Below are 12,562 nucleotides of genomic sequence, written 5' to 3' on the forward strand. Positions count from 1 at the left end.
ACCATTAAATGCTCAATAAATGTTAGTTTCTGGGCCTTGTTTTGATCACTGATCTGCAAAACTTGAAAATCCTTTTTCACAGTTTACCTCAGAAATGATCCTTCCTATCTATTCACATCATCACTTTCTGGCATAATGAACAGCCTAAGTTACCCTTGTCTTCAAAAAACTTCTCATGGCATTTTTTACCTCTGTGTTTCTCACTGTATAAATGATAGGGTTTAACATGGGGGTGAGGATTGCAAAAAAGACAGTCACCAACTTGTCCACTGGATAGGTGGTCACGGGACGCATGTAAGTGAATATACAGGGCACAAAGAAAAGTACAACTACAGTAAAATGGGAGCCACAGGTAGAGAGGGCTTTGTGCTGCCCTTCAGAGCCATGGGATTTCAGGGAGCACAGGATGACTATGTAAGAGATGAGTAACATGGAAAAAATGAGCAAGCACATGGCCCCACTGTTGGCAGCCACCACCATTCCAAGTATATAGGTGTCTCTGCAGGCAAGCTTCAGCAGTGGGAAGAGGTCACACATGAAATGGTCAATGGTATTGGGGCCGCAGAAGGGCAAGTTGATCACAAAGAGAATCTGCACTGTGGCATGAAGGATCCCACCAATCCAGGCCACAACCACCAGGAGGTGGCAGAGTCCCTGTCGCATGATGGTAGTGTAGTACAGGGGCTTGCAGATGGCTACATAGCGGTCATAGGCCATGACAATGAGGAGGATGATCTCTGACCCTCCCAGGAAGTGTTCCACAAAGAGCTGAGTCAGGCAGCTGCACAATGAGGTGGTTCTCCTCTGGTAGAGCAGGTCAATGATCATTTTGGGGGTGGTGACGGAGGTGTAAGAGGCATCTATAAAGGACAAGTAGGTAAGAAAGAAGTACATGGGAGCCGAAAGTGTGGGGCTGAAGGAGATGGTGATGACAATAAGCAGATTGGCCAGCACAGTAAATAGGAAAATGCACAAAAAGACAATGAAAAGTATTTTCTGCAAGTGTGGATTCTGTGTGAGTCCCAGGAGAATAAATTCAGTCACATTGTTGGGAGGCATGAGACGCTCCATTAAGGGAATGATGTCTTTCTGAGACCTGAATTGCCTGCAAAAAGATAAAGAAAGATACCTAATTAATGGTGAAAGGGTTATAGTTTGAATTTCACAATATACAAATAGGGCAGTTGCCATAATTATGCAGCTTGTCCTTAGCACCCTTCACCACGGTAACTGGTTCAATTATTCTTTCCTGCTTCCTCCATGTGCTTTCTCTTTATTTTCAGAGACACCTAATCAACTATAAAGCATCTTCTATAGGGCAACAACTGATGTGTAATTTACTGAGAAAATACTCGGCAATATACATGAGGGGAACTGGATTCTCATCCTGCATCTGCGTCCGTGTGACTTTGCTAAGTCCTTTCCCTACACTTCTGAGCCCTCCTCTGCACCTGGGAGCTTAATAATCGTAACTGTGAAATGTGTCTTGGGAGCGTCTAAGTACTGCACACAGGTAAGAGTTATTCCTTCTTTCAGGAGAATTTGCATTCGAGCCCCCAGTTCTAACTGCAGAATGAAAGACATTATTGTCTCCTGGTCAACAAATATCTATCATAAGGAGACAGATTAGGGAATTTTGTAACCAGTTGGAAACACCCACCACAAAACATATGCTATTCATGTCTGTTTCCTTGCTGTGCCTACTAAAGTGTCAAAGAATGTCTGCAGTGTCTGGCACTTATCAAGTGATGAACGCTTGGTGAATTGACACACTTTCTATACAACGCTATGTAAGAACACACATGCTTCACCAGTCTATAAACCTAGGAACCCAAGTGGTCTGGTCCTTCCACTCTGTTTATTACTACTCTCTATGAGAAAAATAAACTTTTGGAAGGTAGCGGCATTCCAGTTTGATGTTTCCAGCAAATTTTGTGGGGTGAGTTGAAAATATTAATTGGCTCTAGGAAACAGCATATTACCACATCACTGACTGTCAAGATAATTACAATTTTGGCTGATTAATACTGTTTATTTTATAAAATTATATTGCAATGTAATTTAACTTAGTTCCACTCAGTAAAATTACAGCCTTAATAAAATCAGATAAAACAACCAACCAACCAAACCTCTTGGATAGGTTTTCAGTCCACGAAGCTCTATCAAGAAAAGGGAATCCTTATTTCCAAAGTTTTAAGAATAGAATTTTAAGTTGGAGAAGAGAAAGAAATATATTTTTGGTAAGATAAATAAAATGTTGAGTATATATGAATATATACATACATATATATATATGTACATGCAAACCTATAAAATCTACTTATTACATGTTCACTCATTCAATAGATATTTATTAGACTCTCATTATGTACATTAATATATATGTTTGACTACATGAAGTCATGAAAAAAGTCCTTGTTACTGCTTTAGTGATACCTCTCCCTAGCACTTTATTAGCGAAGAGCAATGGCTCATCCATCCATGAGATGAATGATCCTCCTATGTCTTTTGTGCTCCTGCTATATGAATTCTTATGCCTTCTTCTCCCATCCTGCCCATCACGTCCATCATCTGTCACTCTTAGTTACAAGATTTTGCATTATTTATAAAGCAAGGATAATCATCCCATATTTGGAAGCATAAAGTTCCCAGAGAAAAGAAAAGGGAAAATATAAAGTAAAATTTATTCTGCAAAAATTATGTATCTTCTTTTCAAAGATAATCAGATAAAGGGCTTTTATTTTTTAATTAGCCAAGATGAAAATCTTACACCTATGTGAAAACACAGTGCAGCAGCTTCTCTGCAATATCCTTATTGCGAAGTGGACTCCCCCCAAAAGAGTATAATGTACATAATGGAAAAATAAGGCATTATGTATAAAAAGTGGTTTAAAAATAGCTATGAAGAAATAGAAATCACTGCCTTTTTTCTTTGGTGCAATAATACTCCTCCTAGGAATAAACCCTTGAAAATATTTTAAAAGGAGAAAAATTGTTATGTACAAATATGTTCAACACAATTATTATTAACAAACCAATAAAAAATAAAACTGTATGACATGTGCAGCATTAGAAAAAAGGTGAGGCCAAATATTTTGCATTTCATGAAATGGTGTATAACTTTTAAAAGGGATTTTTTTTTTTTTTAAGAACTGTGTAATGTCATAGGAAAACTCTTCTCATCATTTAAGTGGGACAATTTGCATCTGAATTTGGACATCTAATTTGATTCTAACTAATTTAAATATATTTCAATTGAAAGAAAGGAAAATAATTTGAAATGTTGTTATTTGGTTGTGGGAGGCGGGGTGGAAGGTGACCATACAGTTCAAAAAAAAAAAAATTTTTTTTTTAAGGTCCGTTTAAATCTGAGATTCTATAATTATATTCTTTTCTCAAAAAAAAAAAAAATTCTCACCTATGATCTTATCTGACACAGCTTCATGCCCAGGTCCCCAAGCCACTGTTAAATCACCCGGACAGAAATAAGGAATAAGTAAAGTTGTAAGATTTAAAGTGCCAATAGCTCAGCTACAATAAATCTCTTTGCTGATTTATAAATGGCACCTTTGCATAATGCCTTTCTCTTGAGGCTTGAAAGTATTACCACATATCCTATTTGCAGGCAATTTCTCTGAAGTTTCTTAGCTGTAGCTAATGAGACCTCAGGAGTATTTCATCATCATTAGCAGAACTTGCCAACCACCCAATTATTTCCAGTTACCTAAATGAACATCAGAGGAGAACTTTTATAAGAATCCATCTTTAATTTTTAAATTCTTCCCTAAGTCTACAAGAAGAAAAATCACATGACAAGAGAAAAAAATGAGTTGACCACTTAAGAATAAATGAAAAGATATTAGAATCTGGATATTTTGATAGCAAATTAGCTTAGTGGGCAGTTTCTAGGTGTTTGGCATTATATAAACAGCTGCTTTTTTTTTTTTTTTCATCTTAGTTATCTAGTGCTGCTATAAGAGAAATACCACAAGTGGAGAGCCTCAACAAAGACAAATTTATTCTCTCTCAGTCTAGGAGGATAGAAGTCCAAATTCTGAGTGCCAACTCTAAGGTAAGGCTTTCTTTCTCTGTGGTTTCTGGAGGAAGCTCCTTATCATCAATCTTCCCGTAGTCTAGGAGCTTCTCTGTGCAGGAACCTCAGGTCCAAAGAACGCACTCTGCTCCTGGCATTGCTTTCTTGGTGGTATGAGTTTCCCAGGTCTCTCTGCTCACTTCTTTCTTTTCTATCTCAAAAGAGATTGTCTCAAGACACAATCCAATCTTGTAGATTAAGTCCTGCCTCATTAACATAACTGCCACTTATCCCATCTCATTAATATCCTAGAGATAGGATTTACAACACATAGGAAAATCACTTTAGATGACAAAATGATGGACAATCACACAATACTGGGAATCATGGCCTAGCCAAATTCATACACATTCAATTCAATCCATGATATTCCACACTTTGGCCTGCAAAACTTCATGTTCTCGCCACATGTAAACCACATTCACCCCATTGTATCATAGCAAAAGTCTTAAGCTACTCCAAGTCCCAAATCCAAAAATTCTTCCTCATCTGCAAAATCTAGAATAGAAGCTATCTGCTTCCAAAGTACAATGGTGGAACAGGCACAAACTAAATATTTCCATTACAAATGGAAGAAATTGGAAGGAGAGAAGGGATAACAGACACCATGCAAGTCAGCAGAACACATTACATTTGCCCTTAAGGCTTTGAAAATAATCCTCTGTTCTCTGAGACCATTTACACAAAGGCCCTATCCTCCAGATCTAGCTATTGGCCATGCTTTCTAGATTCTGAGTGGAGGTCTCTCGGCCCTGGGCCTCTGTTCCACCTTCCAGGACCACTGGGACAGCAACTCTGCTCCTTGAGCCTTAGGCACACCATTCTCCTAGTCCATCTGAGTGGTGACTCCACTCTTAGAAATACCAGAGGCCATGGCTCCACCCTTTGAGACCCCAGAGGTTGTGGCCATACCCTTTGAGACTGAGGCAGCTTGTTTTCCTGTGTTCCTTGTCTTTTCAGCTTCTGCCTCCTGGTTTCTTGTCCTCTCAGTCCCTAGGGCCTCACAACCCATATCTGCCCTGCTGGGGAAAGTTTTCCAGAGCTCTGTAGCTCCGCTGATAAGTATCTGGAGGCACCCTACTCTGCCAAGAAGCCTACTGCCAAAGGCCCTCAGCTCTCTCGCTCCGTGGGTGGGCTCCAGTGTCATCTCATGCTGGACTCCTTGTTCTGCCACTGCTGGTTCTCTGCCGCTGCTTCTTGCCATCTGTGCCATCTCCAGTGTAGCAGCTCTCTTCATTTCCCTCTGAATCCTCTATACATTAACTGTTTCAAAACTGCTTCCATATTTTAGGTATCTCTTTTTTTTTTCTTAGAGCAGTACCCCACTCTTGGTACCAAATTCTTAGTTGTCTATTGCTGCTATAACAGAAATACCACAAATGGGAGGCTTTAACAAAGAGAAATTTATTCTGTCACATTCTGGGAGGCTAGAAGGCCAAATTCAGGGTTCCAGCTCTAAGGGGAGGCTTTCTCTGTCCTTGGGTTCTGGGCAAAGGTCCTTGTCATCAATCTTCCTGTGGTCTAGGAGTTTCTCTGTGCAGGAATCACAGGTCCAAAGATGTGCTGTGCCTCTGGCATTGCTTTCTTGGTGGTATGAGACCCCCATGTCTCTCTGCTCAACTCTGTCTTTTCTGTCTCTAAAGAGGATGGCTCAAGACACAATCTAATCTTGTAGATTGAGTCCTGCTTCATTAACATAACTGCCATTAACACCATCTCATTAACGTCATAGGGACAGGAATTACAACACATAGGAAAATCACATCAGATGACAAAATGGAGGAAAATCACATAATACTGGGAATCATGATCTATCCAAATTGATACACATGTTTTTGGGAAACACAATTCAATCCATGACATGTATGTAACTATCTGACTTTTTAATTCTTCTCTATAATATTATGTGTCTTTATCAAGCCACCCTTTATGTGATTCATAATTTTTAAGTGCTGTATTCAGGTATACAGGAAGAGACAGACATGATCCCTTCATACTGAGTATATTGTTAAGTACTTCCTCATAGCAGTTGATTCTCTAATCCTGGAATTAGACTAATATGATAATGAGGAAATAATTTCATGTCTTGAATTGTTTATACACAGAAATAGTTTATCCACCGAGCCATTTTCTGCAGCCTTTTAAATTGAGTCAAACACTAGCCCTATGTAATGGGAATGACACAGCTATCAATATTCACATTTTATAACCAGGAAAACTAAGACAGGGAATCAGGAAATTGACTGCCAAGGTAAAAGAAGAAACTAACCCTCCTGAATCCTGGTTCAGGATTCTTATTCTTAGATTATTGTTTTACAGCAGAAGTGTCATGGCACATTTATGTTGACATCCATTTTGAGTACATTGCAAGTCACCTATTAAAAATAATAAAATGCCAATGTTTGAAAAATTATTTTTAAAAACAAAATAAATTCAGTTCAGAAACATTCCTATACAGGACCACATTTATTCAACTATGTTCAACTGTGCTGTTTAAATAAAAGGAAAAATAAATTGCGTTTAGCTTCTGAATTGGTTCAAGAGGGTACAGTCACTGTGAGCAGCATGTGTAGTGGGAGAAAAATAATTTAAGAAAGCTGTCTGTGACCATGTGACTAACCTTATTTTGACTAAACATCTGACTATTATAGTGCTTGTCATGGCAGGTTCTATAGTTTGACAGGGAATGTGAAACTATACAAAGAACTATAATGAATATGGATTTCCATCTGTGAAAATGTCTTCAACTTTGTCTTTCAACTCTGGAATGAAAGTACAGAGTCAGAATTAGTCAAATTAGCATGTACTTCCAAGGTCATTTTGGCCATTCTCCTAAAAGATTGAAATCCATTCACAGTGACCCATTAAATTGTCGTCTAATCTCTATTAAGCAACTAAAGTGGTGAGGAGAGAGATTTCTTTAGACTCCCTTACACCTGTCTAGTCTAGTTCTGCATGGCTTAGAGTAGTATGAAATAGAGAAAGGGAAGAGTTTATGGTTGTTCTTGTTAGTTGCCTTCAATTTGGCTCCAACTCATGGCAACCCTATGTATAATGGAACAAAACACCGTCCAGTCTTTCACCATCTTCAAAATCTTTGATATATTTAAGACCTTTTTTTGGCTATTGTGACAATCCATCTCATTGAGGGCTTCCCTTGTTTTCACTAACACTTTACTTTACCAAAAAAGATATCCTTTTCTAGCAGTTGGTTTTTCCTGATGATGTGTCAAAAGTAAGCAATCAAAAGTTTCATCATCTTTATTTCTAAGGACCATTCTGATTGTATTTATTCTAAGACTGTTTTGTTTACTTTTCTTGCAGTCCAACGTATATTCAGTATTCTTCACCAACACCACAGTTTGAATACATCAATTCTTCTATGGAGTTAGGTCTAAATCAGTCAGGGTTGGCTCTGAAGGTAATTTTTCAAAAGGGGTGTCCCTGAAGCTATATCAGAAAAGCTTGTTTCCAGAATACAATTCCAAGGAAAGTGTGGAAAAAATACTGGATAGACAGTAACATGGATTTTCAAACTGGAAGATAAATTAGAATAAAAACAGGAGAAATGAAATATGCATCAGATCACAGTTTGGAAGATACCAGTTGAGCTACAGTTTCATGTTTGACAGATTTAGGGACTGATTCCACATCAAAAAGAAGTGTGACTGCCAAAGTGTTCATCTTATGGCCAACTTCATACATTTCAATCAGCAGAGGTCCATGTTTTCAAGGCAATAAAACCTTCAAGAGCAGAGGTCTTACCCTCAATTATTTACTCCAGGCCAAAGATTCTTTCATTAAAAGAAAACATCTCCTGAGCTGTTTACCAAAAATGGAAATGTTTAGGGTGGTGGGCTGTGGCCAACTCTTGGCCTATAGAAATATAATCTCTTATGACTCTTCCAATTTTACTTCTTCCAAATGAAGTAGAATCAAATATAACAATATTTAAGGAAATAAAAATGGAATGAACAAAATCAAAGAGCTTGGAAACACCTCTTAAGTTACCTAACTAAACTACGTGTAAATATAGGGAGACCTACTATTTTTTTTATATAAGATCATATAATGAAATGGTGGCACCCCAAAAAAGCCCCACTGCCATCACACAGTAAGGAAAAACACCAGTGTCTACTGATTCTTAAGCTGGTGTTCTTACCCTCCACTGTGTTTCACAGTCATAATATCTTGCTAATTATTGTTGCATCTTAGAGTCCTCTGACTTCTCGAATAAAACATATGATACCCATGAGGTATATCTTAGAGTCCTCTGACTTCTCGAATAAAACATATGATACCCATGTCAAAGTGTCCTATAAAGACATCTATGGCATACATTCATCTTGTGGCCGCAAACTTCATTTTTTAAAAGAACCAAAACTTATTTGCAACAAAGTCTTATGAGTTAGGTAAGTTCTTTAGCCTGGAAATCTTCCTTTGACCAACTGAGGAGTAATGATTTCTCTTTTCTTGTATGCCTTATGCTTAAGCCATCTCTGGAAGCAGTTTGCAAAGAGGAGTCTCAGACATATACTTAATAATGTTAGACACAAGTAACAATGTAGTGAATTTTTAATAGTGAAATTGATATGTTACAATGTGTTTTGGGGAAAAAAACGGCACTTAATTACCACTAAGGGGCCATGGTGACCCAGTGATTAAGAGCTAAGTCTGTTAACAAAAAGGTCAGCAGTTTGAATACACCAGCTGCTCCTTGGAAACCCTGTGGGGCACTTCTACTCTGTCCTATAAGATCACTCTGACTCGGAATCAACTCAATGGCAATGGGTTTTTTGTTTGTTTCTTTGTTTAAATGACTTCAAATCTAATAAAATGTAACTTTCTATGACACATGGAACCCTGGTGGAGTAGTGGTTAAGAGTTTGGCTGCTAATCAAAAGGTAAGCAGTTCAAATATATCAGTCTCTCTTTGGACTTAGGGTACTATAGGGTGGCTGTGTATCAGAATCAACTTGATAGCAACAAGTATGACATAAAATTAAAAAATAAAAAAACAGACCATAACTAAGTACTAGCACAAAAGAATTACATATATAATGAAAAAGTCACAGGATGTGAAGTGAGAATATTTGAGCTCAAGGCTGATTTATTTGTTCTATGATCTAATTATTGAAATTTTATGACCCAACTTTTTTTTTCCAGTAAAATAATAACATTAACTAAATTTCAATGTTATAGGGTCATTGTGACCACCAAAGGACACTTTAAAATTTCACTTAGGTTTAAATACAATTAATTTTATTACTGACAACTTTTACTTGACAGAACAAGAAGCCCATATAATTTTAAACATTGGTATACTGTCAGTGTGTTGAGAGAGTATTAGCAAGTATTTTCTTTCTAAACTGTATTCTGCACTGTCCTAGATACCAGTAGCCAATATGGGTTCTGAGTAACAACAGCTTACATGTGCAAGTCAGTTATAAAACTCTGCAATTAGAGAAGAGAATTTTCAATTTGCAACAAAGCAAGAAAGGCTTCGATATAAAATAAAGGCTGCCTTTGATCCTGATACAATTTGAAATGGTTGAAAGAATATGGGATTTGTAATTAGAACAAATGCAGATTTAAATAGCTCTGCCTCTGACCTTGGGCTGATCATTTAGCCCTTTTTAGCTTAATTTTTGTCATCTGTAAATCAGAATAATTGTCGCAAAGTGCAATGTGAAGGATCACTTTTGTGTGGCCTGTCTAGCCACGGTCTTGTAACTCCCCGCAGCACTCCGTGGTAGGGTAATTGTGGCCCACCAAAGGGATTGGTCAGTTTTGCCACCCAACTGGGCTTGAAATGAGCCACACCAAATGGGATAAAGAAGAGATCCCACCGCCACCAAAGAATAACAGCCAGAAGCCAGCACATCCTTTGAACCTGGGGTTCCTGTGCTAAGAAGCTCCTGGAAGAAAGAGACCAACAGAGACAACGAGCTATAACCCTGAAGATGGTGAGAAGTGGTGGGAAGAAAGAACTGGCAGGTGAAGGCTTGGTGGGCTTCCTGGCCCATGAAGAAAGTTGAGTGCCTTTGGGCAGATGCCTAGGACCAGGGAGAGGTGTGCCTGTGAACACAGCTGGGAAGAGGCTGTCCTGATGGAAGGAGCTGTATCTTGAATGTTCTTGGACCTGAATTGTAACTGATACTTCCCTATTAAACACCATAATCGTGAGTATTGTCTGTGAGTTCTGTGTGGCCGTTGCAATGGATTACCAAACCCAGCAGAGAAGTAGAGAGTGTCATGCAGGGACAGTTGGTATCAGAATTAGTAAAGATGGCGGAGAAAGGAGGCACATCTGACTTCCACAAGGAATCAGGCTTGGGCTGTTGGTTTTGATTCTCCTTTCCCCTTGTGAAGTTAGAGGAGGTCAGACACCATCTCCATGCCATTCTTGTGCAAAGGTCCTTTCAGAGTTAAGTGATATAGGTGGGAAAGAGTTATATATATACATACATATATGCATATGTATATATACACCCACACAAACCCACATACATGTATATGTAACACAAAAATATAAAGATTATGATAGAAATAAAATCTTCATATTGGGTCATTTATTATCTGAAATTACATTTCTTTTCAATAATATTTTGATAGCATATTTTACTTCTGCATTCCTTACTGTGTAGATAATTGGATTTAACATGGGAGTGACAAGGGTATAGAATACAGTTATGGCTTTATCCACGGAGAAAGTGGTCGCATATACATAAAAATACAGGGCACCAAGAACAAGACAACAACAGTGATGTGGGAGCTACAGGTAGAGAGGGTCTTTTTCCTTCCTGCAGAGCTGTGAATCCTCAACGAATAAAGGATGAAGACATAGGACAGCAACAACATTACAAAGGTAATCACAGACATTACCCCACCATTGGCAGCAATCAGGAGACCAACAAGGAAATTGTCTGTGCAGGCAAGTTGTATCAGGGGGAAGATGTCACACACGAAGTGATCCATAATGTTGGGGCCACAGAATGGGAGCCAGAAAGTGACAAGAATCTGTCCAATAGAGTGGACAAAACCCACTGTCCAAGACACCCCCACCAAAAGGCAGCATACATGGTGGTTCATGATGGTCACATAGTGCAGAGGTCTACAGATGGCCACATAACGATCATAGGCCATGACCACAAGGAGGGCAATCTCAGAACCACCTAAGAAATGTTCAATAAAGATCTGTGTCATGCAGCCATTGAAGGAGATGGTTTTTGTCTCAGAGAGCAAGTCAGCTAGCATTTTAGGAAGTATGGAAGAGGAGTAGCAGGCATCTATCAAAGATAAGAAGGCCAGGAAGAAATACACTGGGGCTTTCAATGTCTGACTGCAGATTATAGTGCCCACAATGAGCAGGTTTCCTGAGACGGTGACAATGTAGGTGATAAACAAAACAACTAGAATTCTCTGCATCAGAGGATTCTGTATAAGCCCTATTAGAATTAAATCGGTCACATTCATCCTGTTTTCTTTCATTTCAGTGCTGATGATGAACACAGATATTGGGATTATCCTGTAAAGACAACATTCTTAATAGCTGAGTGATAAGCATTTCATATTTTGTGTTTTCAAATAAGACTGAAGCATTTTAATAAATAAACTGTTTTCCTTCATGGCATACAGTAAGAGAAAAAAAATATGCTTTTTCTATTTTACAAAAAGATTAGAACCATTGAGGCTGTCTAATACAGCTTCTTCTATTGGTGCTGGAATCCCACCTACAACATCTTGTGACAAGTGGTCACTGGGCATTTGCTGGAGGACATCCAGGCACAGGGAGCTCATCACATTATAAATTCCTTCTCAGCCAGCAAGAAATGTTAGAGAACTCATATATGTGTGTGTGTGTGTGAATCCCTGGTGGTACAATGGTTAAGCACTCGGTTGCTAAACAAAATATTGGCACTTCAAACCTACCAGTCATTCCGTGGGAGAAAAGACCTGACCATCTGCTCCCATAAAGATTTCAGCCTAGGAAACCTTATGGGGCAGTTCTACTGTGTCAATTATGGTTGCTGTGAGTCAGAATCAACCACACAACACACAACAAAAATGACACACACACATATATATACACAAGTGTGTGTTTGTGTAAGTATATATATATATACATATACGTATACATATACGTACCTGTATACAAGGAGCCCTGGTGGAGCAGTAGTTAAGAGGTATGGCTGCTAACCAACTATTGATTCTGGTTTCACACACTGTTGATACACAAATTAAGACCAAACCACCTGGCTCTTCCATTCAAAAAAGAGCCCTTTAAATAGGCCACAGAGAAACAAAGCTGTACCTGCCTTCTTCAGCTCTTTATCCCCAGATCTACTTTAATGTTTGACTCAGAGTGGTAGTCAATAAATATTAAGTGTGCAAACAAGTTGGAAGACAATTTACTTATTTCTCCTGTGTTTTCTTTTTCCAAAATAGGAGTGTTCACCATCTTACCTA

The 12,562-nt window shown here is 38.5% G+C and overlaps 1 protein-coding gene and 1 pseudogene across 1 annotated transcript; both read right to left on the reverse strand.

Annotated features, from left to right (window-relative positions):
- Positions 1 to 144: 144 nt before the first annotated feature.
- Positions 145 to 1,864, reverse strand: LOC100654474 (olfactory receptor 4C3D-like). Its single transcript, XM_023542072.2, has one exon. It carries the CDS (start codon positions 1,189 to 1,191, stop codon positions 145 to 147), a length of 1,047 nt encoding a protein of 348 aa, XP_023397840.1. The 5' UTR covers positions 1,192 to 1,864.
- An 8,797-nt stretch (positions 1,865 to 10,661) lies between these two features.
- LOC100653626 (olfactory receptor 4C13-like) lies at positions 10,662 to 12,212 on the reverse strand (annotated as a pseudogene).
- Between the last annotated feature and the right edge of the window lie 350 nt (positions 12,213 to 12,562).

This window comes from Loxodonta africana, chromosome 22, assembly GCF_030014295.1.
Source record: "Loxodonta africana isolate mLoxAfr1 chromosome 22, mLoxAfr1.hap2, whole genome shotgun sequence".
Taxonomy (NCBI): Eukaryota; Metazoa; Chordata; class Mammalia; order Proboscidea; family Elephantidae; genus Loxodonta; species Loxodonta africana.